We start from the raw sequence: 27,647 nt of genomic DNA, 5'->3' as shown, positions 1-27,647 counted from the left end.
AATTCCTAGCAATAGTACTTCTGTTTACACTTGTCGCGCGTCTCTATTTGCAAATGGCACTTCGCTGGAAATCCCTTATCTCACAATCTTCGTTATGGATCCTTACCGCATTCGACACTACTTGGCGACGGTAATACCTAACGCGATCGCGGCCATCCTTGCTATTTTGGACAGAATGATCGATCTATTCACGCGTCATCGTGCTCTACTTATTTAATATCTTTACAGGCGCGGCACATTAATGAATAGGACCGACATCGTTCTATCGGATTCTCTCTCGATAATACGCTCGACCAATATGTTAAGCTTAAGTTCCGTTTACGAAGTAGCAGCTGATGATTGTTGCTGAGGAGATTTTCTCCCGGAATTTATAATCACCGGTGTCGTCGCAAAGTGCACAAGATAGTGGCCATGTGCCTTCTGTTGAGGTACTTTAAGCAAACCTTTGAGGTCCTTTGAGGTTGAATGTGAGATGAGTTCTCTTTATCTACAGACGCTTGGCGTATCCCAACAGACTCTATGATTTGGTACGGCTCTTGGAAGTAGATAAGCGATGAGCGAGTGATTTGGACCACGGCATTACACAGATAATAGATTCAACCATCTGCTGTATTGGGATGAGTGCATCTCAACGAAATGTCTTTCGAATTTGCGCGGATTCGAATGCGATATATGGCATTCTGCCCACATCTCTCATTGCCCTGTTATCCACCATTGCTTAGAAATAATCAACAGCTGCAAACTTGTCCTTTAGATCCCCCAAGTGCTTCTCCTGCGGCGTGATGTCCATCGAGCTCGCGATTTGCTTAATTCATTTCATAAACTCGTCCAATACTGCAATTCCGACAGTTCTTGAGTATGTTTTGCTCAATGTGCCATCTGCAGACCTGATTGAAAGAAGTCGGGAACACCTCCGACAATGCAGCCATGAGGGCTTTGTCCGCATCAGTAATCACCAATTGGAGATTCTTCTGGGAATACGCCTGTTCGTAGTTAGCTTGACCCAATTATTGATCTACAGTCTTCTCACTCAGTTGCTGCAAGACCCAAATGTAAGAATTCGTCTGCTCGTTGGTAACCACAGTGCGATCCTCGCCGTTCGCAAGTTCACCAGTGGCATGCGAAATCTATTGGTTTTGTACGTGGCATCGACTACAATTGTTTGCCCGCATACGCGCGCCTCTTGAACATCCTCAGGCCTGCCAAAGAACAATGAGTCGAGAGTGTTCTCTGGACCCAGACTGACTCGGTATATATACCCGTCTTCTTGCAATTCTTGATAAACTTCACCGTTGAGGAGCCATTTCTCTGACCGTAGTCGTACGTTCGATTGTAAATGTAGCAAGGACAGCCCATACATTCTGTTTAACATACTGGCAATTGTCGTAATAAATGTGGATGAGCGTCTAACCAGCTCAAACATAGACCCAGTAGTGATAAGTCTATTCTCCGAATAAGCTAAGTGATTAGCGCCTTCAAGTTGGTGTCCTTTATGCTCGTCCATTAGCTCTGTAATAATCCAATCATTGAGTCGCTTTTTGAACCGCACTCTCCATGGACAGTCACAAAGCATGCTTCGAGCTTTTTTTTGACGGAGAAGGGCATTGTCACCATTTATCCCTTTTGTCATCGCACGCTGTTTGGAGTTGAACGGCTTTTTAGCACATTTGAATAAGAGCAACAGTGTCTGATCTTTGTTGCAGACAAAACCATTCTTTACTGAATCGCATACGCGTTTACAAACTGTCTAGCTTGATCCACCGAATCCAATACCATGCCCATATATACATGATACGCGTTGCTGACTGCTGTTGTAACGTGATCCATTTGTGTTGTAGTGGAGGACGGGAAAGAGTGATGCAATTATGGTATATGTTCGAGATACAGCGAGTCCACGAACGCGTTGTTACCAATACGCGTTTGTTTACACAGCACGCTGGATTGGGAAAACGTGGAAGTGGTTAGGGTACGAAATGTGTACTTAGCGCTAGTTCCAAAAAGGCTTAGCGGGTAGTTGCTCCATGAATTCCCTAAATTAATGGGAGAAGTAAGCGCGTCGGGAATGCGGCCAGCAAGTGTAATTGAAGAAGATTCAAAGTAGTTGCCGTTTAAGGCTAAAGCTAACCTTAAAAAATTTCTTAAATTTGACGTTAAGGTTTTACGTGTGATCATGAAATTCTTGTAAATTTGCGAAACCAAATTTACGAAAACCATGAGTGTTAGGTCTAGGTAAGGGTTACTATCGGTAAAATCAGACCGTAAAAATGGTTGCGGTCCTTGGCTGGTAACTTTTATCATGGGAGGCGCAACGAACACGAAACCCTTCAGCGTCCCAGTCTGCTTTTGAGTACATGAATATTCATCATATTCATATTGCATTCAAGAGTACCACATTGCTGTGGCATATTCTGGTATAAAATCACCCTATTCAGCAACAATCCGACGCTTTCTGAAGTCGTACTACACTGGAATCTATGAAGGCGACCGTTTTTTATTCTCGAGCAGCGATTCCGGGGCATCTAAAGATCTTACATACAAATTCACTGCTAGTAAAGCGAGCATTCAAATCGTCATGCGTTCAACCGTACGCTTGTATTGTCCCCACCTTTGTGGCTACTTACAGCACCGTCATGCCACCGATTTTACGGAAAGACGTTGCTGAGCCGTATAAGGAAAAACTCGAGAAGTTGATGCAGGAGTACGTCAATACTTACGACTTAGGTTGGCCAGGACATTAATTCTTCGGACAGGAAACGTGTTGATACACTAGATGAGCTGAAGCAGCATTATAAAGAGAATATCGTTCGACTGCGACAAAGCAACAAACTCGCGCCGCTGCCGTTCAAGAAGCCAGGAGACAATATAGTTCATGCTGCAGCGAATATCCCGAAAATTCCGAAAGAGAAGGCGATAAAGACGCTATCATCCTACGTTGATACTGAGAAATTGTCGCAGCATAAAGAAATCAGGGATATTGAACTTATCTGGCGTGCCCGACACGCACACGACCCATTCTCTCTTTGCGCAATGCTAGATGTGGAAACTTTTGAGCGGATGAGGGCAAATGCGCGGAAATATCCCATGTTTATCTTGCCACTGCCGCGTGACCTTAATGCCGTTGAGGCGGATGAAACGACTACAGGGGGAACCGAAATGCAGTTTGTGCAATGGACTTTCCCGGAAAACAATACCACGCACTGTCTTCTGACGTCGTTACTTGAGTACAAGTTGCACACCGAATTTGCGCGGCCGCATACGACACTGATATTCCATTCGGAACTCTCAAAATCGCGGGGTGTGGTGTTGTTGAACGGAACCGTAGAGAAGGGTATGGGCGTCTCACCGGCGGACGCTCAGTTCCTGGTCTTGACTCTGCAGAAATTTTACAATTCGGATCCCAAGGGTATTATCGAGCCGTACGAGCGTGAAAAGGCTCTGAGACGGCGCATGCTACTTGATCTATTCAAAAGCGGAGCTGGATTTGATATGAAGGATTTAATTCGAGAGGCGGAGATGGCGGATTAGTTCTTGCATATTGTGACTTTTTTCGTATAGATTTTATAACATGCTAGTTTGGAGTTTGGTATATACACTTTTGTTAGAGATAAGAGATGAACAGTTACACAGAAGTGTGCTGTGGCCGATATGATCACGCGCTTTTCCGGGGCAAATTTCTTGTTCTGCACCCCGGCAGATGCCACGTATAGAATCTCCTAATGGCCGAATATTTTGTATGTAATATTGCGGCACTTCGTTTTCGAGGACGCGCCAGGTATTGGTTGGTGATGGGTGGAAGAGACCCTACAACTGTGAGTAATTTTGGTTGTTAAGTCACCGAATAATTTTTTGCGCGAAAACCCGTCCCGGAATTGAATATCAGCATCGGACAAAGTGTGTTCAATAGGATGGCAAGCATAGCATCTAGATGAAAATTTTCTGTCAGGGAATACCTCGAACAGCCGCCGTTAGAATAAAGACTTATCCGCCACTACCTCTCGTTGTAGCAGTTTTCCGACATTTTTCAACAAGTGCTGTTATCAGAGAAATGATGGCGGCCAAAGACGGAAAAGAGAAGGCGCAACAATTTACGCTCAAGACGCCGAAGGGCACAAAAGGTAAGCTATGTCAGTTATCGACTGCATTAGAGGTACTGACGACATGTAGATTGGGCCGACAGGGACATGGTCCTACGCAGTCGCATCTTCGACACGATATCGTCGGTGTTCAAGCGCCACGGTGGAGTCACAATCGACACTCCAGTTTTCGAGTTACGCGAGATTCTTGCCGGTAAATACGGCGAGGATTCGAAGTTGATTTACGATTTGCAGGATCAGGGTGGTGAACTGTGTTCTCTACGATATGATTTAACTGTGCCATTTGCGCGCTTTCTTGCAATGAATCCAACAATCCAGCAAATCAAGCGCTATCATCTTGCCAAAGTTTACCGCCGAGATCAACCTGCTATGACGAAGGGCCGTATGCGCGAGTTTTACCAGTGTGATTTTGATATTGCGGGACAGTACGAGAGCATGATTCCGGACTCCGAGATTTTGTGCATCGCTGTCGAGGGCCTCACTGCTCTCGGCATTGAAGACTTTGTCATCAAGTTGAATCACCGAAAAATCCTGGACGGTATTTTCGCGGTTTGTGGTGTTCCATTGGCGGACGTGCGAAAGATTAGCAGCGCTGTCGATAAGCTTGATAAAATGTCGTGGGAGGATGTCAAGAAAGAGATGACTGAAGAAAAGAGACTCCCTGTTGAAGCCGCTGATAAGATCGGGGAGTATGTCAAGATGAAAGGTAAGTTTTATAGTCAGAGAAATAGGTATTACAATTGTCACTGACGGCAGTAGGTGGCGTTGATCTTCTCGTCAAACTGAAACAAGATGAGGTGTTGATGTCGAACGAGTCTGCTGCATCAGGGATCAAGGACATGGAAGTCCTCTTCAGTTACATCAAATCATTCGGCATCCAGGACAAGCTATCATTCGACCTTTCACTTGCCCGTGGTCTCGATTACTATACAGGAATTATCTACGAATGTGTTACCTCGGCCTCTGCGCCACCATCTTACAGGACCAATAAGGACAAAAAGTCAAAACCAAAAGACCTGGATGAAGACGTGTCCGAATACGTTGGCGTCGGTTCAGTCGCTGCTGGTGGCCGATATGATGAACTAGTTGGCATGTTCTCGCAGAGCAAGAAGTCATCAGTTATGCCTTGCGTTGGTATCTCGTTTGGGGTTGAGCGACTTTTCTCTATTATTAAGGCTAAGGAGGACATGTCCAAGATCCGTGCAAACGAGACTGACGTTTTCGTTATGGCCTTCGGCGGTGGTAAGGATTGGACTGGCTTCCTTCCCGAGCGCCTAAAAGTCTGCAAGGCACTCTGGGAAGCAGGAATAAGCGCAGAGTTCCTGTACAAATCCAAGCCCAAGCCTCGGCAACAGTTTGACGCGGCAGATAAGATCGGGGCGCCACTTGCGGTTATTCTGGGACAAGAGGAATACGCACAGGGAATGGTTAAAGTGAAAGTGCTTGGACTTGGAGAAATCGCGGACGAGGGCAGAGATGTTCAGATAGAAAACTTGACTGATCATATTAGTAGGCTGCTGGTGACTGTCAAGGGGCGGCGTTGAATTTGCAAACAAAATTTTTTGTATATGTAGAAATAGTACATAAAGATACACTACACTAACACCAATGCGTCAATGCACAAGTGCTGTAAGATGAGGTGTTTTCACTAGAAAGTATGTATTACCCCTAAATAAAGCAAACGAAACAAGATAACTAATACGACAAACCTCCCGAAACTACAAAAATATTCCGTTGCAAACAATCCGGTTCACTTATTTACTTTTCCGTTTCACAACTCCCATACAGTGCACTTAATAGTCATCGTCGTCATAGTATTCATCATCTGAATCATCCACTAGCTGTTCGAAGTTGACCTTATATCGAAGCAATGCACCAATACCACCGAAACCTTTTACGAATTGAGCCCCTTCGGACGACTTGTCGGTAACGAACTCAAGTGACGCACCAAAGTCCTTGTATCTCTCCGCCAGCCACTCGATCATGGGCTGCTCGTCAATAGTTTCCATCTCCTGGCCCGTAGCTTTATCAAGAAACTTTTCCTTTGAGTTTGTCTCATTCGCTTTCGACACGTGGATAATGACTGGGTCACCGCTAGCATTCTTGAGCGTGTACCGAACCACGTCTAAGTTCTCGTACACTATAACAGTCTCGCAAGCGCCAAGGTCGAGAGCCTTGAGGGTGTCTTCCACACCATAACAGTACTTTCCAGTGTCCTGCGCAATTTCGTCAAAGTACTGCAGAATAAGCTTCTTCTCCTGGATGAACTTCACGTTCGAGAGAGCCTCAGCAGAGAGTTCGATGGCCTGGTTGAAACCGTTCTCGCCACCGTATGACACGTCGACGACCTTAATGATTTTGGCCTGTAACCGACCGTCGAACATATCAGATTGGGAGAGCTCGGTCTTGAAGTCGGCTGAGCCGGCGAGAATAAGACCGGTCACGTTAACTTTGTCGTTGGATATGAAGTTCTGGACAGCAACTTCAGCGACCTTGCGAACGTAGTTGTGCCGCTTTTCCTCACGCAATCGGGCAAAACGAAGCGCTGACTGACCACCACGACCGTGCTTCTTGGGCAGGTCAACTGTGAATTTGTGGAGGACCTCGCGAGTGTTTCCCGACAGTGTCCCGAAGAGCGCACCGTTACCGTCCATAATAATGAAGCCGAACTTGGAGTTGGACTCCAGTAACTCGGAGAGAGCCTCTGTGTGGAACTTGTTGTCACAGAGGTAGAGCGAGGTATTGATTGGCTTGAACGGTTCGAAATCAATGTTAAGTTTGCGTTCCTTACCTTCAGCTGTGATTATCTCACCGCAATATATGACTAGGCCATTCGGGGGGACCCTGTTGTACAATTTCAGGCGCTGTTGAGTGGAAGTGATTGCACTCAACACTGACAGGCGGTTCACTCGTGATTTGATATTGGAAGCTGTGCCGTACTCGTCCGCCAGAAGTTTGGCTATTCGCGGAATCTGATCCTTCGGTGCTTCACCGGTCCATTAGCAGCTATTACAGGTATTCCGACATGCTTTGCGACGGTACATACGGATAATGAGCGAAATCATAGATGTGCCATTTCCTCTCGCGGCCTCCAAACTGTTTGCCGTTAGCTGCTAATTCCCCGCAGAGGGCCTTCCGCCCGCATACCTCTTGATAAGTCTAAACCCATATTAGCCTCAAGATTACAGCAGACCACCTCTACTAGGAATACTCACTTCTTGACTTTCCAGATCTCGATATTTTTCTCCGCGTCAGTCTCCAAATTATTTGTGGGCGCCATTCTGAATTATGAACAATCAAGCACAGAGAAGATACAAATGTCTATGATCGTGTACAAATGCACGAAAACAAAAAAATACGTATGATACAAAATGGAGTACCCAATTCAATCAATCTAGTATCAACGTTCGAACCTGATTCAATCGGTTAGAAGCGTGCCTTACTCTAGCAGGCCGTAGTTGAACTGAGAATGAAAAAATTGTCTGGAAGGTGCCACATTCGTAGTATGCAGCAGTTGGGTTAGGGATTAACATTCGTTTGTTTAGCCGCATACCCTACGCCACCAACTGACTTGGACGGCAAGAAAAACGGCAAAAATCTTGGGGTATAGTAAATCCCCACTAGCTGGCCAATTCGTGTCACCGATAACACCTGTAAGCTGATTTATTCCCTTGTAAGCGCTAATGTTTAAATTTACAAATCGATTACCCCGATAAACCGATACGAAGTGCGCGATATCTGCTTAACGGTGTGGTACTGTGTAAGTATATCGTTTCTAGTGTTTTCTGGCGTCAAGGATGCACAAATTAGGAACTATATTCGTTTGCCACTGCTATATGCTATATTTCAAGTTTACTGGGTCTCTAAGTGGTTGAATAATGGCTGAATACTAGCTGGCCGTAGTCGTTCAATATTTACATTCTCCAATCCGAAGTACCAGTACTTACGGCGGCTTCCTTACGTCCAATTAATATGTTGTGGTTGTGTGTGATGGCCCTATCTCACAATACCCGTACCAGCAGCACTGCTCTTTGTCACTACATTGTGCAATATGGCAGCTACGACTGGTTGACTAGGAATGTGTCATGTGTACAGCTGTGATCGGAGTTTTACTAAAGCCAAGCCAACGTACGGATTTCTTGACGGTGAACTTATGAATCTTTTGGAGGGACTCAGCATCGCGAGGCGTTATGTGTCGGCAATATTCGCAACCTAGGTAGCCTTCCAGTAACTATATACTTCTAATACAAGCTATCTACAACGCAATAAAGCCCTTTTGTTCAACTTTGCAGACTCAAATAGCTACTACCAGTCAGTCAGCCCATCGAGGAGAAGAATCACTGCGCCGGCCCGACCTGGAAAAACGCGTCTCGATCAATCCTCATCAGCGCGGCCCGCTTATGCGGAAAAGTAAACTCTTTCAATTTTTCAAATCCGTGTTGTAATAAATAGCCAATTAACTTCTTGTTGTCAGTGCGTGGCTCAAGGAAGACGTACTGGGTGCGCGGATCTTGCAAGAACAGACAGTGGACAGTGGAGGTGAGCCATGCACGCACGATATGCGGACCGCGTAGACGCTCATTGCCGACCAGGAGATGGAATCCTCTGTCGTATAGACCAGCGCCGTCTGCGAATGGTGCAAGATGATCTTCTGCGACATAGTAGAGCTCTAGGTAGATTGTCAGCGGTTGCAGGACAGAGAACACTAATATGAAACAGTGTACCGGCGTAAAGAAACTGCTCGTGGTCAAGTGAGCCAATAACAGTTACAACATGCTTGTCACCGTCCAATGTTTTCAGATATGGCAGGTGCACACTATCTTTGTCACCTTTCATGTTCCAGAACTCTGCCACGCGGTCGTTATTCATCCACTCTGAAAATGTATCGGCGTCGTCTTCGATATTGAGTGCACGCATGGTGAACATTTTGTTCAGAGTCGGCACATAGCGACTGTAGATAAGCGTGCCCGCGCGTGGCTTTGGAGGGCGCCATGGATCCCTGGCGTGTTTGGCCGAGGTGTTGTCGCAGTAACGAGGGTAGGTGGCATTAGTAAAGTGTGAGCCCAGCCAGCACTTGTACGGGCCGGAAGGCGGCAGCGAGATCTGGAAGAAGACCGATCGGGGGCAGAACATGTGCGGAGCATGCGCATCCTTCGGCTCTAGCACAAATGCCATGATCAGAGCTGCCTGTTGCGTGTCAAGTTCTCGCACGTCTGGAAACTGCACGTCGATCATCTGCGTGCCTGAATGAGTAGTAAAGATATAGTACAGTAGCAGCCAGAGCTCAAAGTAGGCCTGCAACTGTGCGATATGTTGTTGCTGCTGTTGGCGTTGCTGAGAGGAATTCCGCAAGTCGAGCAAGCATTTGCTCGGATCATACGCGAACTCGAACGCGCCCTCACCAATGCCATCGGCGAGTTTCTTCCGTTCACTCGTGTCGTCGACAGGGACGACAGTCAGTGTCTGGCCGGATGGTACTCTGATCGTGGTCATCGCACTCTTCGTTTGTTATTCGAAGAGGTCATGGATCGACAGCAATAAAAGTATCAGTAGACAAGTAGGATCCTTAGAACCGAGCCATATCGAGTTAATGATGTATTAAGGGATAACGCAAATCGAGTCTAGTGAACGCAGAACAGCACGATCAATTGAGTAGTATACGTCATTGAATGGTATTTGTCGTGATGGACTACAACCTTAACCCGCAGCCAGCTCATTTCGGCTTACACCTCGATCTGGCTCTCCATTTAACTGTCAAACAACATGGATGATTTCGTAATCATGAGCCTATTATTTAACATTATTACATCTACGCAAATTTGATAATGAGGAGTGTTTTTAAAGGAGTCCCAAGCCGCAGGTAGCGAACAGCACCCTTTGTTGGGGTCAATAACTATCGAGTACTAAGTGCAGACGAATAAATTATTAATATGCGGAAATAAAAGTCCATAGTCTATTGTAGCTTCATATACACCGTGATGACAATTGCCTGGTTGAGTCGCAGACCTGAAGAAATCATAGATCAGCATAATTCCCTTCCTGAAATAGGTTAAATCGTCGATGACTGGCACAGTACCGGTGCGGCTCAGAAATTCTACCTAATTAATGCAGCTTTACCCCTCGTATCTCCCACCGGAGGCTCCGATCAGCGGCACAGAATCCGTTGTTATTAACTGACTGAAAAGGTTCTACCTCCAATCTGCTTATATTGAACGCATGTGCTGGGATGATAGTCAGTCAACGACCCTGATGAGAGCGCTAAGTTAGTAATTACGTCCACGATCTCGTCCAATTAATATTCTTGTTGCATTAATCTCCGCCTCAATTTTTAATTCCAAATCACGTCTTTACGATACGATACACCATGCCGCTGCCTCCAAAAATCAAAAACGCGACGCCTACCCCAGTTCAATCCACAGTGGACGTCGAGTCGGTCTCGATAGCTAGCAGCGTGAACGGGTTCGTGCCACAAGTCTGGCTCATAACAGATTGTAGCTCCGCGCTGGGACGAGAACTTGCGATTAAGACGCTGCTGAAGGGACACTATGTTGCGGCAGCCTGTAAGGTGGAGACAATTTCGTCAGTAAGTGAACTGTTGAAGCCCAAGTTCGGGGATCGTGTTCTAGTGTTGGATATGGATCCCAGGTAAGTACTTTAGTATGAGAAATGCCGAGTGGGACTAATATGAGGTAGAAATAAACCACTTTGTCAGAGCTCCCTGGCACGGATATTAATGAGATGGAAGCGGTTAGATATCGTTGTTAAGTGAGGAAGTCTGGGTGAACACAAATCGACTCCTACTAACGTCAATAGTTGCTCTCTGAAATGTAAGTCACCAACACGCGACTGCACTCAATAGACTGACCGAGAATACAGCGATTGTGGGTACGATAGAGGAAGTCAGCGAGTGGCACATAAGAGAACAATACGAATCATCGTTTTACGGGCCGGTGAATGTGATCACAAGCGTGTTGCCGTTGTTACGAAAGCAGAAATCCGGACATATACTCTGCGTAACCGGAATTTGTATGTTCTTGATCAGGGCTTGTTAATGCGAAGAGTGAACTAACGCTGTATAGCTGGACATATGGGCACGCCTAGTTTAGGACTCCTAACGTCGGCCGCACACGCATTAGAAGGATATGCCGAGGTATACTATTACTTTGATCCAACAGGGAGTACTACTTACTTTCGTGACAGGCACTGGCTTTTGAAGTCGCCCCATATAATGTTAAAGTCACCGTTGTCCAGCCATCGCTTGAAGCGGCGTAAGTCTTAATACAAGCTCTGTTTTCGTAACTGTTCCGTTTTCCTAACATAGAACAGCGTTTTTGCCAATCCTATCATTTTCGCCTTCCAACAAGAACATTATAAAAACACAGTAAGCGCTACGGTGCGATCACTATTATCATGTCAAGAGTTATCGCCAGAGTTGTTAGTTAAAAATGTATATATAGCCATTTCTTATGTATCTATCTATGTTTTGCAAGAAAGCTTACGGAGAGTTAGGTCGTGTTCGCGATTTTGAGCGTGGCGGGCATCGACAATCCACCTGGCCGGATCGTTGCCGGCGCAGAAGCGATAGTGCAGACCAAGGATAAGTTACGAACTGTCAGCGAGGAATTGGAGGATATGCTTGAAGTCAGCTATGCAGCTGACGCTGAATCCCTGGCCGAGCAGCAGCGGCGCGGGCTGTCTGGAGTGTGACAATTTGGTGGTCAGTGGGCACGGCGACGGCAGGTTGGATGAATCTAAAGTGTATAGTAAATTTACATAATTAACTCCTCAATGGCCCAAGAAGATGTCACCAGCTTGATATAAGTGTTGTCTCTACTACTACCTAACTATCAGCTTTACTGATTAATTAAATTAAAATGGAGACCCGAGGAAATCGCCAACATTACCTCGCACTGAACGACGGCCACGATACTGAACCTCTTAGTTGCGTGTTGAGGAGAATAATTCAGATAGAGTAGTAGAACATGTAAACAACCAGGCTCAGGTTCAGTCTGTTCACGAAGCGATATTTTCCGAGGTTAGGGTCTCTACTACCAATCGATCATTAACCGCGCCACCGCCGCAACCTTTACGGCTCAGTGGAATAGGGGCTTAACCCTACATAGGTATCTAGCAGTCACAACATCATGGCGCTTCGGACTACTTTTCAGTAGGCAACACAAAAGACTACTCTGCAGAGGTGCCAAAGGAGAGCTAGCCTGGCCATACTTGGTTTACTATCGGCAAAGGTTCTAGCCAGCAACAAGTTTCCGGATATAACAGCAATGGCACCAAAGTCTAAGTGTGAGTATTTGCTATTTCATCTGTGCAATTATTGTGACAAGAGGAGGATACGATGAAATGCGGATGTAATGCGGATGTAATGCAAGCGGATCGAATGAGTTTTTGCGCTTCCCAGCACATATATTGAACCTGTAATAGTAAGGAATTTGCAGTTTCCAGTAGTGCATAGTTGCAGATCCGTTGCAGAATGTGCAAGTATTCTGCGACATGTTTTGAATGGGAGAATGTGCGAAGATTCGTGATGAACGAAACATGTGAGAATATGGAAGCAAGTGATCGTTACGGCATTAACTGCATTTCATTCGCATTATTTCAATAGGGCTTTGTAAAAATGACTGAGCGCTAACGTAATTAGCAACTGAGAAGGCCGTCGCAGCGAAGAAGGCCGTTGTTAAAGGTATCCACGGCAAGAAGCTTACCAAGATCCGCACCTCGACAACCTTCCACCGCCCCAAGACGCTGCGTCTCCCGCGGACACCAAAATATCAACGCAAATCGATCGCGCACGCCCCCCGTCTCGACCAATACAAGGTCATCGTTGGGCCCCATAGCAACGAGTCGACTATGAAGAAGCTCGAGGAGTCGAACACGATAGTCTTCATTGTTGACATCAAGGCCAATAAGAGGCACATCAAGGATGCGTTCAAAGGCTTGTACAACGTCGAAGTTGCGAAGGTTACCACGCTCATTACGTAAGTCTAGTGTTTTAGATAAATACTGGAATAAGAAGCTAAAATATGATAGCCCTACCGGAAGCAAGAAGGCATACATAAGATTGGCGTCAGAGAACGATGTGCTGGACGTTGCGAACAGGGTCGGTTTCATTTGAATGGTTCACATTGAAGATTTATCCTTTGAATTTGTAATCTAGTAGTCAGAACATTATAGCCATACAGTACATATTGCTTATTCGGTGCATCACTACGAAATCTTGTGCGAATTGACCATGATACATCGCAATACGTAGGTATCGAATAAACTCTAAAGTTGGTGAACTCGACTAATGTGGAGTAACATTGATATCATTTGCGAGTAAGTCCTTGTGACCCGTCACGTTGTCATCTGGGATTATGACGTTGCAATTACGGCGCGCAGTAGCAGATATAACGAATCTTATATACACCGCGAACGAATTCTATCAGGAATAATATGTCTGGCATGATCTGCTCTGGATTGCCATTTTGTCTGCGATATCAAGTAAATATACCGCGAGTCGATACCGGTTGTCAAATTTTCGATTGCTTCAAATCAACTAGCCATTGTCGAATTGAATTCGAATACTGTAATGCTATAAGAGGAACAAATAAGTGTTTTTATGATAGTATCGATGAACATGCAGGGAATGATTAGCACTGTACATGTGCAAATGCCTGACTGACTCGTTCTTGTTATTGTGTGGCAGCCATGATGGCCCAGTGCGGCTTAACGTGAGCAGTCAAGGTACTACGAGTTACCCTGCGTGATTTGGATTATTGGTAAGGGTCGCCGCGCGATCACTTGGTGAGGGCCCAGATGTAGAACGCCGTAATCACGACACCTCCATGTAATCACTGCCTTCGAGTACGCTTACGATTACAGGTCCTTCACACATCAAGGATTATCAGATATACACTCTGAAACTAGGCATTGTGTGATTGCATATATAGTACAGTACAGTATTACGATCCTACAAGATGAGCGATCAAGCTATCACAATGGAAGTCGATTCGGCACCAGCTACAATGCCTGCGCCGAAAGAGAAACCAGCCAAGAAGCGGTTTGAAGTGCGAAAAGTGAGTTAACAGTTTATCTTGTATCTCATCAAACTATGGAGATGCACTAACAATTCGGTAGTGGAATGCAGTGTCGTTGTGGGCGTGGGGTGAGTCTGTCAATATCGATTGAGTGAGTCAGGACTGATTTGATAGACATTGTGGTTGAGAACTGTGCGATCTGCAGGAATCATATCATGGAGCCATGTACGTTTCGTCAGTATTCATTTGCATGTTGCAATTGTGTGGGTTCTAACGGAGCAGGCATCGAATGTCAAGCGAACCAAGGCAGTGCCACCACCGAGGAATGCCTCGTGGCATGGGGTATTTGTAATGTAAGCCGTCGACAGGGATTCTTGTCAACTGATTACGTCTAACTAAATAGCACGTGTTTCACTTCCACTGTATTTCACGATGGCTGAAGACACGACAAGTGTGTCCACTTGACAATCGGGAATGGTGGGTATTTCCATTCGATTCATGACAGTCAACGCTAACAAAAGCATCTAGGGAATTCCAAAAGTACGGTCACTAAGGTAGTTGATATATACATATAATACAATCAAAGGTCTAAATCACTTTGTGCAATAATCCTCTTCAGGTGATCTTTCTGCTGCCGGATGCATTTGCGGATCATCTTTTTAAACGCATTGATGTCGCTGCTCTTTTTAGCGGAGCCAATCGGTCCTTCGGGTTCTTTAGGACCTAGTTTGTCCAAGCCGCCGCTGCTAATGAATGCCTTGATATTCAGCTGGAGAGTGAGCAAGTGAGGCATATACATGGTATGCGTAATTATGCACCGTAGTAAGATAGCGAGCGAGATTGCCGTTGGGTGCTGCTGTGGCAGCTCTTGCTCTCTCTCGCTAAAGTCGGGGTCATGCTCCTCCGGTCCGGTGCGACTGATGTAGTTATCGAGGCCCAGCTCCAGCAGCGGATAGGAACCAAACATTGCAACGTAGGACTTTATCACGCGCGCCGGCTTGTAGGTGGTGGCGACCATGTCAAAGTATTGCGTCACGATTGCTGGGTCAATCGGGAAGCTTATTTCAGCAATCTTGCCGATCATTTGTCGGGCGCTGTCTATCTGGCCGGCATGTTTGTGGCCGTAAAAGAGGACGGAGTACGTCATGAGCGAGACGATGTCGACGGCTCTGTCGGTGGGCTTGTCGCGCAGTTTACCGACAGCCCTGCGGCAGAGAGCGTGCGCGATGTCGATTCGTCCAAGGCGGAGGGCGCAGTCCGCGAGCAACTTGAGCAAGTCCATGGTGTGTGGTTTCGTTTCGGCGAGCTGCCTAAAGAAAAACAGTGCATCGATCGGGCGGTCAATCCGAATGAGATGGTCGATGATTTCGGGATAGACGGAGGGCGGGAAAGCATACGGCTTCCAGTCGGACCACTCCAAGCTTTCGGCGTCCCGGACGTGGGTGCGGCCTAGATTGACAAGGAATATGAGATTTTTCTGCGTGCAGCACAGATCGAGGATGATTGGCGTGTACGCGGACCAACGCAGTGGCTGGCGCAGGCGAGAGAGCTCGAAGAGAAGCCGGCGGTGTTGGTGCTTGGATATTGTCGTCGCGAGCAGCTCGCACGTCCGAGGGCCAAACGCAAACCGCGGCGCGTCGATGGTAGTGAGAAAGTCTAGCAACAGCCGCTCGCCAACTGGACTCTTGACTGCGGCCTGGAGGACGATGTCGACAGCATGCATGTACATTTCCCGATGAGATGCGTGAACGGAGGCGGAGAGCGCACTCGCGAGTAGGCCAAGTGCGGTCGCGGGCATGCGTCTCCTGCATAGTTCGGCCACAAGCGACGTGATTATGCGTGCTTGTGTGGAGGTGTCGAGAGCGCTGAAGAGCAGGCAGACGTGCTCGCAGTTGCCAGCGTGCGCCGCGTACACTAGAAGACTCACGATAGGGGCATAATCAACTGTTGTCGGAGTCACTGTCACAACAGAAAGAGCAGGAGCTTCAACTACCGCCGGCCAGACGTCGGTCACGAAGCGCGTCATTGCCACAGGGTGCTTGTGCTCTCTCGCGAATATGCCCATCATCTCAGTCCATTTCTCCCGACAGACGACATCCGAATGCCGCGACTAATAATTAGAACATTGCAGTCATATTATAACACTACCAAATACATACTAGTAATCGACCGGTGGCCGTGGCAAACGTACTTGCACATCGGACCCTCCTCATCACACGTGCTTGTCGAGTTCACTCCAACTTGCACGCCTAATCAGAAAAGTTGATGGCGGCGATCCAACTTTAAGTTTGGCGGAGCCTCGTGCCGATTGGCACGATTCGATTCCATCACATATACATTAATTAGTATTACAACATATCGCGACGGCATGACGAACTCGAAGCTGATTGCGTATTTGGGTCCACCGGGGACTTATTCTTTTCAGGTGAGCGTTCCTATACAATGCCGTTGATATTCTGGATTCCGCTCACAGAACAGGCCGTCACACAGTACTTTGGCAAGACTCCAGCCGGGCACTACGAATACGTGCCGCTGAACACGATCGCAGACTGTTTCACCGCGGTCCAGGACGGCACAGTGGCGTACGTTGTGGTCCCGTTCGCAAACTCGTCCAACGGCCCTGTCAAGTTCACCTACGACCTCCTCTTGAAGACGTGTCCTAGACCGAGTATCATCGGCGACACGAAGGTGAAGGTTGAACACTATGTTCTTACCGCTCCAACTACGCTGCAAAGAATAAAACAGAGCGGCGAGGATGCTGTTCGTACGGTGTACTCGCATCCGCAAGTATGGGGCCAGTGCACGCGGTATCTTGCTTCCCACTTTCCGAATGCCGCAAGAATAAGCGTAGATTCGACAGCATACGCAGCAGCACTAACCGCAAATGAAGGGAACGCAGTTGCCATAGCATCGATTGCAGCCGCGGATATTGCGAATGTGGAGGTTTATGCGGCAGATGTGCAGGATAATGAGGACAACTACACCCGATTTCTGGTCATGGAGCGATATGTCGAAGGTACCGAACGAACTGAGCTGGATCGGTCGGTCGACAGGGAACTTGTTCGACTGTGATTTCGTTATCGTATGACAATGCGAGCTGCTTTACAGTTGCGCTTGGATAATGCATTGGCATACTGCAAACGGCTAATATGGCGTTGGGTAACTATATTCTTCTGTAATGTCTTATTATGTTATGTTTTATATTAAGGTCATCTAAGTTTGATATGAAGAGGCGCTGGTAGTAGACGAGCGTTTGCCGACTTGTCCACTTGCATTGTTTGATTACCTATCTCTGGACACGATGGAAATTTGTACAGATGAAATTGATTGTAATTTTTGTTTAATATGTAAACCGCCAAAAGCCAACCGGTCGAGGCAAGGGTTGCTGTTTGCTATCGTGGTGTTGGTAGTGCAATAACTAGATATTCCACAGTTGGGATTAACAGTCACCAAAATACTGTCGGGACTTGGCCGGGGCATAGGAAGCGAAGCTGTGGGCACGGGCGCAGTGCAGTGCACGCCATCCCAATTCGGCTAGCTCTGCACCCCGGGTAGGCAGCTTTCGTTTTGCATCTTCACCGTCATTTCAGCTTCTCCTCGACTTCTTGACTTCACCCTCTCCACTCACTTGCAACCACTGCAACCGCCTTCAAGGCACCTCTCCACTCACCAACAACAGGCTATGGCCTCGGCTTCCACGCCGCAGCCACCGCAGACACCGGTGGCTCATCCGCGTCCGATGCCGCCGCGGCCGGCCCTCAGGCCCATATTACCGAAGCCCCCAGCAATAGCACCGATGGACCGCACAGCAGCAAGTACAGTAGTGTCAACATCAGCATCAGCACCGAGTGCGGCGACAACGATAACGACAGCAACAACGACGACGATGACGGCAGCAGCAGCAGCAGCATTAGCGAAAGGACCTGCGCAAACGTCACTCTCGCATCTAGGCTCCCGAGTTATCGGCTCCGTCGCATCTTCTATCTTCGCCGGTTCAACCACAATCACCCTTCCCCCAAGACCATCTGCATCAAGGTCAAAGGCAAAGAAGCGTGCCTCTCCAGACCGCGTTATTGCTATTTCCTCAGATACGAACAAAAAGGAAGAATCGTCCGCCTCTAACGCTGCTGCTCTAAAAAAGCGCCGGCGCGCAAAATGTGAGTGCACAATCTTTTCCGCTCTATCCGCGGTCTGTTGGCGCCTGGATTCCATTATGTCTGTTCAGCCTTCGTATTTCAGCTCCATATCTCAATTACTTATACTATGCGCACGGTAGTACTGTGTTGCGAATGCAGTGCTAATTGAATGTGGCTGCGGACGATCTGGTGTGACCTCATCAGTGACTATCGACGCATTATGGAGTTATAGCATATCACTATCAGTTATCTCTATTTTGCTAAGTTGAGTAAGCTCATCAATTGTACAGCTGCATTAAGTTCAGTGTAACTCTGTCACTCTATTGCTTAATGCTATCTACGCAATGCAATTGACAATTGACTACTACAATGGAGCAAAATGACAATAATGAAGCGGATACGAATGCAGACACGGATGTGGAACCGACAATTGTCATATAAGCTAACAATTTCGTTATGATGCAGTGCCAACTCTCCCAGCCTCTGGCCCCGGCATTGCCTCTGTCGTACTCGGCTCGCACAAACCGTTGCCGTCGAATGCCAGCGCGTCGTCGTCCGCTTCAACCTCAACGCATGCATCGTCAGTAGCCTCGCCTGTGACTGATCCGGTCTCTGGACCGGCTGCTTCGGTTGCTTCATCGCCCAGCTCGTCGGCTTCCTCCGTGCCTGCCGGCGGGGGCACCGCCACATTGGCCACACCTTTGCGCCACACCGGGTCGCGCCGCGGCATCGCGATTCCACACACGACCCCCCAATCCGAGTCTGCCGGATTCTCATCCGCGTTCGACCTCAACATACTTTCGCCGGATGCCTTCTCACTCCCAGCTGCCTCGCCAGATATCTGGTGGCCCCGACTCGATGACTCATCTTCGATAGGACTCTACGACTCTGACATCAGCATTTCGTCCTCGGCGTCGTCAACGCTCGCGTCCGCGTCCGCAGCCGCCCGCAGAAACATCAACCGCGCGTCTTCCACATCTTCGCTCTCGTCTTCGCTGTCATCCTCGACATATATCTCCGATTCGACAATAAGCACAGCTGTCTCGAGCATCGTTATCGACGAGGAGCCAGAGTTCGACTCTGAGCTCGGAAAGCGCGCAGAATCCGAAATCTCAGACATGATCCACCGGCTCATCACCGGTGACGACAAGCGCGACGCCGTCGACGAAGACGAAGACGAAATGCTCTTTGCCGCTCCCACAGACACCTCTTCTGTCCGTCAATCCCGCGCAGGCTCCGAGGGTGCCCGTCCTCGTGCTCAGAAGCGAGACCCTCTCCGGCAACTGTTCTCCATTTCGTCATCGATATCACCTAAATCACAACCCAAGCAATCAGAGTCCACCGCGACTCCGATTCCCTCGCCAAGACCAGGCGCGGCCGGGGGCAATTCCGCCCGGGCAGCGTCCGAACCGGCGTCGATCACGATCCCGGCCGAGAAGAACTCGTTCGAGGACGAGTCTGAGAAGGATTTCATACTTAACCGCGCTCTGCTCGTCAAAAAAGGTCTTGGCAAGACCAAGACCAGCAAGCATCATGCTTTTTCTCTGTTTTCCTCTTCAACTACAGACGCCGTTACTTATGCCGACAATACAACGGAAATTGCTATATCTGGCGTCATCAATGAAGATCTGTTTGCGGAAGACGACGACGACGAGATGATCTCCAGCACGACGTCCCACGAAAGCGGGAGCATAGACATCGACGGCACTTCCGACGTCCTATTCGGCGGTCTGGATGATCTCGGACTTGTCGACGACGAACAAGATCCATTCACCTTCCTTGACGTTGTCGGTGGTACAACAGGGAACGAAGTTGTCGAGAGTACAGTAGGGTGGTGACTGGTAATCAAATCTAATAGAAAAGTTCATAGGATGTGGTACGTTTGGAAGGTTTCGGATTACTTTGTTGTTCTGTTGTTCATCATACATTACGTACATTTATAAATACTACTGATGCGGACGTATGGGGTTCGGTTTGTTTTTGTACGATAGTGCTTCTAATATCTATTCGTCACCAATTACAAACTAGCCAAACACCAAAAGCCGAATCATGTATTATGCACCGACTGCGGCTTACTTGCACCGAAGTTATTAGCTGTCATATCCCTCCTCGGCAACATCATGTTCGCCCACGATTTTCAAAAAAACCTGCTCCAGACTGGCCTGAGAGAGCGAATAATACATGAGCCCAAATTTCTCTTTGTCCTGCTCCACAGCTTTGAATATCTGCACAACGCTCAAGATTTGTTTTTCACCCCGCGTCTGCACGGCGAGTTTAACTTGACCGTTGTACATGATATCTTCGACGCGGACCTTATGTCCCACGGAATGTATCCTCGGCCCACCTGACGATTCGTTTCTGTCGCGAGCACTCCGTCCACGTGGATTATCTGGATGTAATAAAATCGCCATACCGCGCCTTCAACCGGTCACTTGATCCGACAGCGAGCAGATCCTTGGCAAGGATACCAGCGCGAGAAGCCAATGCGTCCCTTTCGTCCATCGAATGCGTCGTCAGCAGGATAGTTCGCTCACCAGCCACATGTGCAAGTGTGCGCCACATCAACCGTTTACTCGCCGCATCCATACGCGATGACGGTTCGTCGAGCAACAGCACCGGCGGATTTGCCATCAATGCAATACCAAGCGACAATTTCCGTCGATTACCACCTGACAACTTCGCTGCCATACGCGTACGGGAACGTGATAATCCAACAGCGCGAACAATTTCATCGACGTTATGCTTCACATCTGCGGCCCTCAACCCTCGCAAACGCGCATAAAACGCCAACGTCTCGCCAACATTCATCTGATCAATTGCGTCAAACTGGGGACAAACGCCCAAATGCGTCCGCGCATGTGCTCGATTCGAAGAAACAGACACGTTCTCAACAAAGACATTGCCGCCGGACGGCGCTATCTCACCGCGGATCATATTAAACGTCGTGGACTTGCCCGATCCGTTCGGCCCAAGCAATGCAAAACATTCGCCTCTGGCAACACTAAAACTAACGTCCTCAACCGCCACGAACTTACCGAATTGTGTGGAAAGATGCGCGACACGAAGGCCGTCACTGTTTTCCGGATTCTCAACTCGGTAGATCTCAGACATCAAGTCGGTATCCGGTTCCGCGACTTTTTCTTCGGCGTCTGGAATCCTGAATTTCCGTCCGATTCTAACCCGAAATAAAGCCCGAGTCCCACCAAATCAACATGCCGAACAAAATTAGAGCTTGCAGAACTAAATACAAATCGGGATCCATAGGCTCCGATATCGCCGTAATAAGAATACACTGTATCGCCATTTCAAATTGAGTTGAAGAGGTTGACTGATAGAAAGAGGGCCTTGATCAGGTTCGTGATCCGCGCAAATGCTCCCATCACATAGTATAATATTTCGAGGGTTTCGTCGAGTTTATTGACCGTCGCAAATGTGTTCACGGATAAGTACGCAATCAGGTATATTAGGAAGTAACAACATTGATAAGCGGCTGTTAACGCAAACGCCGCCAATTGCGACTTTGCAATCATCGAGATGACGAACGCGAGGAGGATAGACGCAATGCCGTACAGCACCAGCACGGTGAATAAGTATCCCAATCCAAACCAGTTAAAAAATTTGTGCCAGCAAAAATACCGGCTAGGATCAGGCTCGCCAGCAAGGCGAAACAGAAATCATACAAGAGATAAGCGGCCCACAGGGGCAAGACCCGCAGGCCGTTAGCACGCACACGGTGGAGTCGTTCCACTGTCGGATACAACGCGCAAAAAGCCGGGTACGAACCCATCGCTAGACAGAAATATACGATAAACTGCAATGAATCGCCCATGGTCGACACCCATGGATACTGACACGGGGAATAGTTGGCGATTATCGTCGTCGTTCCGTTCGCGCGGATGTTGTTCACCATGTTCAGCACAATCGGACCAAAAATAATGTCGTCACTGGCTGACGAAAGCTTTGTGCCTCCATCGACCCTGTACGATAACGTCACCGGCGAGTTGAAGTATATGCCACCAGGAAGCAAGGTCGAGTAGTTCGTGTGTACAGCGTCCACAAACTCGGCTAATGTTTGCTCGAAAATAATGGCACTCGACAAGTCTGGATACTCTGAGGTATTCGACGGACTCGTCGAGACTGCAAGGTAGTTTGATACTCCAGGAAGATACTCCATCACAGTGGACTGCGGCCCGAAAATCATATTTATCGAATCCATGAACACTGACAGTGAAAAAGACTCGTATCCTTGAACGCCGACTGTGCTCACGATATTACACGACGCACCTTCATATGACTTTAAGAACCAAGTTACGATGCCTCCGACCACGATCGGAATGAATACGACACAAACCATCGGGAACGGATGGCTGCGAGTGACAATCAGGCGCTTTCTAACATTGTCGATATTTGTCCTGTTCCGTTAGCCGTTGTGTGTCGCACACACTAAAAAGTTCAGGAGGCTTACCCCACAAACCAACAATCACGCCAGCCTTCAAGTCAAGGTCTCCGGAAGCTTCGAATGTGACGACAGCGCCCTTACTCATCTCGTCATCATCTTGATAAACATCATCATAGTCTTTCAACAACTCTTGAATCTCAGCGTCCGAGTCAGCCACAAACTTTAAAAACACATCCTCCAGCTGCGGGCCCGAAACTCGATGCTCCTTGTGTTCCTCCCTTTCCAGCCGATTCACGAGAGAAATAACCTGGTTACCATTCTCGGCTTCATACACCATCTCCTTGCCAGACGCCGGCATAATGCTATATACACGATAGCCATTCCCGAAATCCGCCTTCAGCTTCAGAGGTGATCCGGCAACCACCAACTCTCCCCTGGCAAGAATTGCAATGCTATCAGCAAAAAGATCGGCCTCGTCCAAGAAATGCGTCCTCAGAATAATCGTCCGCTGACAGCGTGAGGCAAGCAAAATGTCCCAAATCCGCCTTCGCGACAATGGATCCAAACCTGATGACACTTCATCCACGCAGCACACTTTCGAGCCACCGGCAAACATCATCGCTAACTGTGACTTGCTTGTCCGCCAAACAGATTTTTTGACAGAAATTGCATTTTTGAGGTCAGATCGCACGCGCTGACCACGTCGGCGACATCTTTCTTCGTGGCTCGTCGGGCGGCCTTGAGTTTGTCCCAAATCCGCACGTGCTCTTCGACAGTCAGATCGTCCCACATCACGTTCCTTTGCGGACATATTCCGAGTTCGGTGCTAGATCCGAGATTATTGTGCCTGACGATGGCTTCTGAATGCCCGCGATCATTTCGAGGGTAGTGGTCTTGCCGGACCCATTCGCGCCGAGTAAACAGGACAACTCTCCAGTTCTGAACGAGATTGACAAAAACTTGTTCCCGGCATCGAAACCATGCCATTCAGGGGCTTGACCCGCGAAGGTTCTGCTTGCAAACGGCGAGCAGGTCGACAGGGTCGTCGAGTTCGATGACTTGAGATGCTCGCAGTCCAAGCGTGACAGTCTGCATGACGTTGCGCATGTCTGACGTGAGGCCGCCGACGGTCGACGCGACATACACTAGTTTGCCGTCGCCAATTACCTCGGACAGCTGTTTGATTGGAATGGGATCAGCGATGCCATACTGACCCGGCTGGACAATCAGATTTTGCGCGTATCCCTTTTTCAGTTAGCATAGACCGACTAACTAACTGAAATTCGAGGAATTGGCTGACCAGAATCCACATGAAGATGACGGGAAGGAAGAACGAACGGATGGCAGTCCAAGCCCATGTGCGGTAGAAGATAAGGAAGCATTTTTCGCAGAGCGCACGCGTTTGCGAGAAGAGCCCGGCCATTCGAACGTATTGTCTCCTGCTGATTCAGGACGAGGTCATTGTTTATCGAATTGGACCCGTGGAGCTGGTGACAGGCGCCTAATGACCACCTCAACCTGAGAAAGAGTGGCTGGCAGGTGCCTCACGCTATGCGACACCCCAAAACACGAATACGAATAGTCCTCTTCCACACAAGCCGAGTCAACCCATAATAGCCAATTGTATATTACAGTTACTATGCTATGCGTAGATTATCAATATATAAAACCTGGCAAACGACGGTTAACTAGAACGGGTATACTTAACGTTTAATATCTAGTCAATGCCATTATGCATCGGGGCAATAATTGGAGCCTGTTCGCGACATTAAACCCCGGGGTCCGGTACCAAAAGCTGCTACGGATACCTACGGGTGGCTACCTTTTAAGGCTTATAATTACTACTGTAACCGTCGACACGCACAAATATATAATGACGACAAAGCTGCACCAAAATTGTTTAAATGAGAGCAGAAGGCTCTTGCGCGCTTCCACCCAAATTTAATTTTTTTAATTTTCAGAGCAAAAACTAACGAAACCAATCACCCATAACATGTATCCGTGTATCTATATATGTCATCCCATAGCAGTCCATTCAGGACTCCAAAAAGCGCCCGTAAGAAGCACACAAAACCGACGCACCAAAATAAGCAGTAAGAAGGACTTAAGAATACATAGATCCCGAATAAATATTAGAAACATTTGAAATGAATGAATGAAATGAGTAACTAATTAAAGATGTCCATAAATAAATAGATAGAGAAATGAATAAACGCCAACGTGAAAGATGCAAATATATACAGTACCGCACTACACAATGATTAGTTAACACGACTCCATAACAAAGATATATCGCATGTGTGAGGAATAAACATGAGACCCATATGAATTCCAATAAAATGCAAAACTCCGGGTGCAGCGAAAGAACGAATGTATCAAGCCACAGGCATTAATCAAACATTGAAACCAAATATGCTACTTGGAAATCGAACTGACGGTTTGCTTGAACAAGAAATCAAAGTCGCGTGGAGCACGGCGCTGCGAGGAAGGAATCGACTCGCTGCTAGAAGACTTGAACAAGAAATCAAATTCCGCTGGGGCCCGGCGCTGTTGAGTGCTATCGCCGCTGAAATCTGTTACACTGCTGCCGGCGCTAGATGGGCTATGGTTGAAACGTTCTGAGTTGGTAGTAACTGGAGCCAGTCCTTTGCGTCGAGGCTTGAACACAACGCTGTCACCAAATCGGCTTGTCCGAGCGACTGTGCATTCGACTTGCTTGTCAATAATCTCAGTTTGCAATATCGCATGCGATGCACCTGGCGATGAGGCCGGCGATGAAGTTGTCGAAGCCAGTGAAGCTGGAGTTGAGACAAAAGTATTCGCGGATAACGAAGTATCTAACTCGACAGATTTCTTCCCAGCAAAATAGTGATCCACAGAAGCGCCAGTCGGCGCCGAAGTAGAAGCAAACTTAGGCACAGGTAGATTGTTCGGCGCGGGAGAAGAATGGAATGTGGGACCCGCATATCTATTGGGATCACCCGATTGGCGAATTGGAGTAACAGGAGCATTCTGGATCTGTTGCAACTGCGACTGAGGAGCTTGCTGCTTTGATTGCTTCTTCGTCTTCTTGGCGATCACTGGAGTACCTTTATTTTCCGCGACTTTATTAGCATCAGTGCGACGACGACTACCAGGTGCTTTCACGGGAGTCTCAGTGACATTAACAACATCCTTGCTGTGCGATGCGATATTTGGTGGGGTGACTGTATACAGTCCACTGCCTAGCTTACCAAGCACAGGAGAATACGGATACTGATTTGCCACTGACAAAAGTGTAGTTTCGCCCATGTGGAAGTAATGTATAAATAATTTAAATAATCAACAATAGACGATGGTGGATATGATGAGATTGACCTGTTGGTAACAAAAGCGAATTAAACGAAGCAGATGGTAATGACTACTGCGACTATGAAACACCTTTACAATGATTGCTGTTAGAACATTTCCGCGTCGACATCCCTTCCCGACCATACTAACCTGAAATGACAAATTTTGTGGGAAATTTCCGTGATATAGCTGACATCTGTGAAGAGTGAGAGTGATTAATACTTGGTGGACAGCAAGGCGAGAGAGGGGGGGCAGGGCACTTTATTAGTCAGTGGCGCCACTTGGATTGCAAGCCACTAAGCTTAATCGGGACATGTGATCTTGTTCTCTATCCACGGTTAGGGTTGAGGCTTACTTGCCAGCTATGACAATGCCTCGACATATAGTGGTCGGGTTAGGGCAGTTGGTTGTAATTAGGGTTGAGGATATGCGTGTGTATCGCGGCCCGACGGTGTCATGTAGTAACGACTGCAATCATTGATGAGTGCTTGAAGGGTGTGATAACTTGTTGTTTGCACTAACCAACAGTAACCGTACCTTTTAGACAAATACCACCATCTTGCTCAATCCATATCCTCCATTTCTGTGCCCGATCCATGACACCTAGCCGCGGTGCGATACCTATCTTGATCTCCTTATCCACAATGACGCTCTGCACACACGAATATCTCACGGCCTGTATTGTCTTGGATACACCTGAATATGAGATTCCTAGTGCCGAACAAACCTGAAGGTCGAACTGTATCCAGGACATGACGAGGACTAGGGACAATGCCCCTTGGACGATGACATCCGGGAGTTGCTCGAAAGTGGTGGCGTAGAGTGGGTCATAGTGGATTCTATGGGCATTAAACGTAAGCGCTGAAAACCTGAACACAAGTGCTCGCGTAGGCGTGAGAGTCGTTTGGAACATTGGTGTATACGTTGCCGCTGTTCAGATGTCAATAATTTACGACACAGATCAATCGCGAGAAGAACTCACACTTTATTGACCGCGTCTTACCGGAGTGATTGACAAATTTCTCACACATAGATCTATTTGGCAGATACACCAAATGTCGCGTCTCAACTATCGCATCATCAACTTCGATCTCGGTCTCGGTTGAGTTGCTCATGCGTCGCACGGTGACTTCATTGACTCTATTCCAACTCGATTGATCCCCATCAATAGTGACCTCTTCCGTCAATACACATTTCCCCGGCTCCTCACACATTAGGTCCCGCATTCCAAACACGAGTTCACCACCACGCCAGCGTCGCCGTGATTGCCCGGTCAATGGAACATTGGTCGATAGCCGATCATATCCGTCTGCATTCAACGAATTCTCGTCCTGTATAGTCGGGAAGTACACAAAGTGCCAGCCTCTCGGAATTTTTATTCGCTCCGGAACATACCTGCCAGACACTAAATCCGAATTATGCGGAGGCAGCCGGAGAAAATCAGGAAATCTGCAAGTGGGTAAGTGGGGTCGCAAAGTCTCTTTCAGCAGATGCAAGTTGAATCGAGACAGAGGGTCGCGGAGGTACCTCACACCTGTTGCGGCCATATATTTCAGTCGCAAGAGGCCGACGTTTAAGAGTAATAACAGACTGGTAAATTCTCGGCCTTGAGATCATAAATTTGTTCGATCGAAAAATTCCATAGTAACAATAG

At 47.7% G+C, this 27,647-nt stretch overlaps 15 protein-coding genes across 15 annotated transcripts; 7 read left to right on the top strand and 8 right to left on the bottom strand.

The window, feature by feature from the left end:
• Window positions 1–2,197: 2,197 nt before the first annotated feature.
• V1508DRAFT_415183 (ATP11 protein-domain-containing protein) lies at window positions 2,198–3,801 on the top strand. The gene is made up of 2 exons (XM_066940032.1): window positions 2,198–2,698; window positions 2,751–3,801. Exons 1-2 carry the CDS (start codon window positions 2,475–2,477, stop codon window positions 3,523–3,525), a joined length of 999 nt encoding a protein of 332 aa, XP_066796506.1. The 5' UTR covers window positions 2,198–2,474; the 3' UTR covers window positions 3,526–3,801.
• A 247-nt stretch (window positions 3,802–4,048) lies between these two features.
• On the top strand, window positions 4,049–5,638 carry V1508DRAFT_403644 (uncharacterized protein; the record flags this gene model as incomplete). Its single annotated transcript, XM_066938572.1, has 3 exons — window positions 4,049–4,115; window positions 4,165–4,800; window positions 4,854–5,638. 3 exons carry the CDS (start codon window positions 4,049–4,051, stop codon window positions 5,636–5,638), a joined length of 1,488 nt encoding a protein of 495 aa, XP_066796505.1.
• Window positions 5,639–5,644: 6 nt separating this feature from the next.
• V1508DRAFT_415179 (eukaryotic peptide chain release factor subunit 1) lies at window positions 5,645–7,553 on the bottom strand. Its single transcript, XM_066940031.1, has 4 exons — window positions 7,310–7,553; window positions 7,242–7,253; window positions 7,141–7,190; window positions 5,645–7,080 (listed from the first exon to the last, which is right to left on the bottom strand). The coding sequence occupies exons 1-4, from the start codon at window positions 7,372–7,374 to the stop codon at window positions 5,888–5,890; spliced, it is 1,320 nt and encodes a 439-aa protein (XP_066796504.1). The 5' UTR covers window positions 7,375–7,553; the 3' UTR covers window positions 5,645–5,887.
• Window positions 7,554–8,431: 878 nt separating this feature from the next.
• Window positions 8,432–9,227, bottom strand: V1508DRAFT_352998 (acyl-CoA N-acyltransferase; the record flags this gene model as incomplete). Its single annotated transcript, XM_066936870.1, has 2 exons — window positions 8,432–8,763; window positions 8,819–9,227. The coding sequence occupies 2 exons, from the start codon at window positions 9,225–9,227 to the stop codon at window positions 8,432–8,434; spliced, it is 741 nt and encodes a 246-aa protein (XP_066796503.1).
• A 1,006-nt stretch (window positions 9,228–10,233) lies between these two features.
• On the top strand, window positions 10,234–11,939 carry V1508DRAFT_415170 (uncharacterized protein). The gene is made up of 8 exons (XM_066940030.1): window positions 10,234–10,739; window positions 10,788–10,859; window positions 10,908–10,921; window positions 10,971–11,120; window positions 11,174–11,244; window positions 11,295–11,362; window positions 11,421–11,541; window positions 11,604–11,939. The coding sequence occupies exons 1-8, from the start codon at window positions 10,459–10,461 to the stop codon at window positions 11,799–11,801; spliced, it is 975 nt and encodes a 324-aa protein (XP_066796502.1). The 5' UTR covers window positions 10,234–10,458; the 3' UTR covers window positions 11,802–11,939.
• A 359-nt stretch (window positions 11,940–12,298) lies between these two features.
• On the top strand, window positions 12,299–13,305 carry V1508DRAFT_415164 (60S ribosomal protein uL23). The gene is made up of 3 exons (XM_066940029.1): window positions 12,299–12,395; window positions 12,751–13,087; window positions 13,140–13,305. Exons 1-3 carry the CDS (start codon window positions 12,377–12,379, stop codon window positions 13,222–13,224), a joined length of 441 nt encoding a protein of 146 aa, XP_066796501.1. The 5' UTR covers window positions 12,299–12,376; the 3' UTR covers window positions 13,225–13,305.
• A 541-nt stretch (window positions 13,306–13,846) lies between these two features.
• V1508DRAFT_415160 (uncharacterized protein) lies at window positions 13,847–14,724 on the top strand. The gene is made up of 6 exons (XM_066940028.1): window positions 13,847–14,167; window positions 14,229–14,256; window positions 14,303–14,353; window positions 14,411–14,481; window positions 14,532–14,605; window positions 14,657–14,724. The coding sequence occupies exons 1-6, from the start codon at window positions 14,069–14,071 to the stop codon at window positions 14,679–14,681; spliced, it is 348 nt and encodes a 115-aa protein (XP_066796500.1). The 5' UTR covers window positions 13,847–14,068; the 3' UTR covers window positions 14,682–14,724.
• On the bottom strand, window positions 14,532–16,373 carry V1508DRAFT_438710 (uncharacterized protein). The gene is made up of 2 exons (XM_066942187.1): window positions 16,288–16,373; window positions 14,532–16,238 (listed from the first exon to the last, which is right to left on the bottom strand). The coding sequence occupies exons 1-2, from the start codon at window positions 16,339–16,341 to the stop codon at window positions 14,709–14,711; spliced, it is 1,584 nt and encodes a 527-aa protein (XP_066796499.1). The 5' UTR covers window positions 16,342–16,373; the 3' UTR covers window positions 14,532–14,708.
• Window positions 16,338–17,620, top strand: V1508DRAFT_415154 (Prephenate dehydratase). The gene is made up of 2 exons (XM_066940027.1): window positions 16,338–16,553; window positions 16,607–17,620. Exons 1-2 carry the CDS (start codon window positions 16,497–16,499, stop codon window positions 17,198–17,200), a joined length of 651 nt encoding a protein of 216 aa, XP_066796498.1. The 5' UTR covers window positions 16,338–16,496; the 3' UTR covers window positions 17,201–17,620.
• Window positions 17,621–17,743: 123 nt separating this feature from the next.
• On the top strand, window positions 17,744–20,452 carry V1508DRAFT_384596 (uncharacterized protein). Its single transcript, XM_066937775.1, has 2 exons — window positions 17,744–18,285; window positions 18,730–20,452. The coding sequence occupies exons 1-2, from the start codon at window positions 17,811–17,813 to the stop codon at window positions 20,100–20,102; spliced, it is 1,848 nt and encodes a 615-aa protein (XP_066796497.1). The 5' UTR covers window positions 17,744–17,810; the 3' UTR covers window positions 20,103–20,452.
• On the bottom strand, window positions 20,355–21,568 carry V1508DRAFT_396735 (P-loop containing nucleoside triphosphate hydrolase protein; the record flags this gene model as incomplete). Its single annotated transcript, XM_066938117.1, has 3 exons — window positions 20,355–20,622; window positions 20,678–21,439; window positions 21,513–21,568. 3 exons carry the CDS (start codon window positions 21,566–21,568, stop codon window positions 20,355–20,357), a joined length of 1,086 nt encoding a protein of 361 aa, XP_066796496.1.
• V1508DRAFT_445783 (uncharacterized protein) lies at window positions 21,473–23,282 on the bottom strand (the record flags this gene model as incomplete). The annotated part of the gene is made up of 2 exons (XM_066942422.1): window positions 21,473–22,676; window positions 22,705–23,282. 2 exons carry the CDS (start codon window positions 23,280–23,282, stop codon window positions 21,791–21,793), a joined length of 1,464 nt encoding a protein of 487 aa, XP_066796495.1. The 3' UTR covers window positions 21,473–21,790.
• On the bottom strand, window positions 23,161–24,240 carry V1508DRAFT_75981 (uncharacterized protein). Its single transcript, XM_066943045.1, has 2 exons — window positions 23,964–24,240; window positions 23,161–23,908 (listed from the first exon to the last, which is right to left on the bottom strand). Exons 1-2 carry the CDS (start codon window positions 24,084–24,086, stop codon window positions 23,651–23,653), a joined length of 381 nt encoding a protein of 126 aa, XP_066796494.1. The 5' UTR covers window positions 24,087–24,240; the 3' UTR covers window positions 23,161–23,650.
• Window positions 24,241–24,843: 603 nt separating this feature from the next.
• Window positions 24,844–26,228, bottom strand: V1508DRAFT_75995 (uncharacterized protein). Its single transcript, XM_066943046.1, has one exon. The coding sequence runs from the start codon at window positions 25,952–25,954 to the stop codon at window positions 25,079–25,081; it is 876 nt and encodes a 291-aa protein (XP_066796493.1). The 5' UTR covers window positions 25,955–26,228; the 3' UTR covers window positions 24,844–25,078.
• Window positions 26,229–26,510: 282 nt separating this feature from the next.
• On the bottom strand, window positions 26,511–27,540 carry V1508DRAFT_396731 (uncharacterized protein; the record flags this gene model as incomplete). The annotated part of the gene is made up of 2 exons (XM_066938116.1): window positions 26,511–26,923; window positions 26,976–27,540. The coding sequence occupies 2 exons, from the start codon at window positions 27,538–27,540 to the stop codon at window positions 26,511–26,513; spliced, it is 978 nt and encodes a 325-aa protein (XP_066796492.1).
• Between the last annotated feature and the right edge of the window lie 107 nt (window positions 27,541–27,647).

Source organism: Lipomyces doorenjongii (genome assembly GCF_038497915.1).
Source record: "Lipomyces doorenjongii strain NRRL Y-27504 unplaced genomic scaffold V1508scaffold_17, whole genome shotgun sequence".
In the NCBI taxonomy this organism is placed as follows: Eukaryota; Fungi; Ascomycota; class Lipomycetes; order Lipomycetales; family Lipomycetaceae; genus Lipomyces; species Lipomyces doorenjongii.
This window is presented reverse-complemented; position numbering and strand designations above follow the sequence as displayed.

What these genes read in the sequence shown, in the direction of transcription:
- V1508DRAFT_415164 (XM_066940029.1), top strand. An exon ending in AAGGTTACCACGCTCATTAC is followed by an intron (nt 13,088 to 13,139) that starts GTAAGTCTAGTG and finishes AAAATATGATAG; the next exon opens with CCCTACCGGAAGCAAGAAGG.
- V1508DRAFT_415160 (XM_066940028.1), top strand. Translation starts at nt 14,069, where the DNA reads ATGAGCGATCAAGCTATCACAATGGAAGTCGATTCGGCACCAGCTACA. An exon ending in AGTGTCGTTGTGGGCGTGGG is followed by an intron (nt 14,257 to 14,302) that starts GTGAGTCTGTCA and finishes CTGATTTGATAG; the next exon opens with ACATTGTGGTTGAGAACTGT. An exon ending in CCACTTGACAATCGGGAATG is followed by an intron (nt 14,606 to 14,656) that starts GTGGGTATTTCC and finishes AAAAGCATCTAG; the next exon opens with GGAATTCCAAAAGTACGGTC.
- V1508DRAFT_415179 (XM_066940031.1), bottom strand. Translation starts at nt 7,374, where the DNA reads ATGGCGCCCACAAATAATTTGGAGACTGACGCGGAGAAAAATATCGAG. An exon ending in TATGATTTCGCTCATTATCC is followed by an intron (nt 7,081 to 7,140) that starts GTATGTACCGTC and finishes GGACCGGTGAAG; the next exon opens with CACCGAAGGATCAGATTCCG.
- V1508DRAFT_75995 (XM_066943046.1), bottom strand. Translation starts at nt 25,954, where the DNA reads ATGGGCGAAACTACACTTTTGTCAGTGGCAAATCAGTATCCGTATTCT.
- V1508DRAFT_415170 (XM_066940030.1), top strand. Translation starts at nt 10,459, where the DNA reads ATGCCGCTGCCTCCAAAAATCAAAAACGCGACGCCTACCCCAGTTCAA. An exon ending in GTGTTGGATATGGATCCCAG is followed by an intron (nt 10,740 to 10,787) that starts GTAAGTACTTTA and finishes AATATGAGGTAG; the next exon opens with AAATAAACCACTTTGTCAGA. An exon ending in ACTCTGCGTAACCGGAATTT is followed by an intron (nt 11,121 to 11,173) that starts GTATGTTCTTGA and finishes AACGCTGTATAG; the next exon opens with CTGGACATATGGGCACGCCT.
- V1508DRAFT_415154 (XM_066940027.1), top strand. Translation starts at nt 16,497, where the DNA reads ATGACGAACTCGAAGCTGATTGCGTATTTGGGTCCACCGGGGACTTAT. An exon ending in CGGGGACTTATTCTTTTCAG is followed by an intron (nt 16,554 to 16,606) that starts GTGAGCGTTCCT and finishes CTCACAGAACAG; the next exon opens with GCCGTCACACAGTACTTTGG.
- V1508DRAFT_438710 (XM_066942187.1), bottom strand. Translation starts at nt 16,341, where the DNA reads ATGAGGAGGGTCCGATGTGCAAGTACGTTTGCCACGGCCACCGGTCGA. An exon ending in CGGCCACCGGTCGATTACTA is followed by an intron (nt 16,239 to 16,287) that starts GTATGTATTTGG and finishes TCTAATTATTAG; the next exon opens with TCGCGGCATTCGGATGTCGT.
- V1508DRAFT_75981 (XM_066943045.1), bottom strand. Translation starts at nt 24,086, where the DNA reads ATGGCCGGGCTCTTCTCGCAAACGCGTGCGCTCTGCGAAAAATGCTTC. An exon ending in TCATCTTCATGTGGATTCTG is followed by an intron (nt 23,909 to 23,963) that starts GTCAGCCAATTC and finishes TAACTGAAAAAG; the next exon opens with GGATACGCGCAAAATCTGAT.
- V1508DRAFT_415183 (XM_066940032.1), top strand. Translation starts at nt 2,475, where the DNA reads ATGAAGGCGACCGTTTTTTATTCTCGAGCAGCGATTCCGGGGCATCTA. An exon ending in CTCGAGAAGTTGATGCAGGA is followed by an intron (nt 2,699 to 2,750) that starts GTACGTCAATAC and finishes TTCTTCGGACAG; the next exon opens with GAAACGTGTTGATACACTAG.
- V1508DRAFT_384596 (XM_066937775.1), top strand. Translation starts at nt 17,811, where the DNA reads ATGGCCTCGGCTTCCACGCCGCAGCCACCGCAGACACCGGTGGCTCAT. An exon ending in AAAGCGCCGGCGCGCAAAAT is followed by an intron (nt 18,286 to 18,729) that starts GTGAGTGCACAA and finishes GTTATGATGCAG; the next exon opens with TGCCAACTCTCCCAGCCTCT.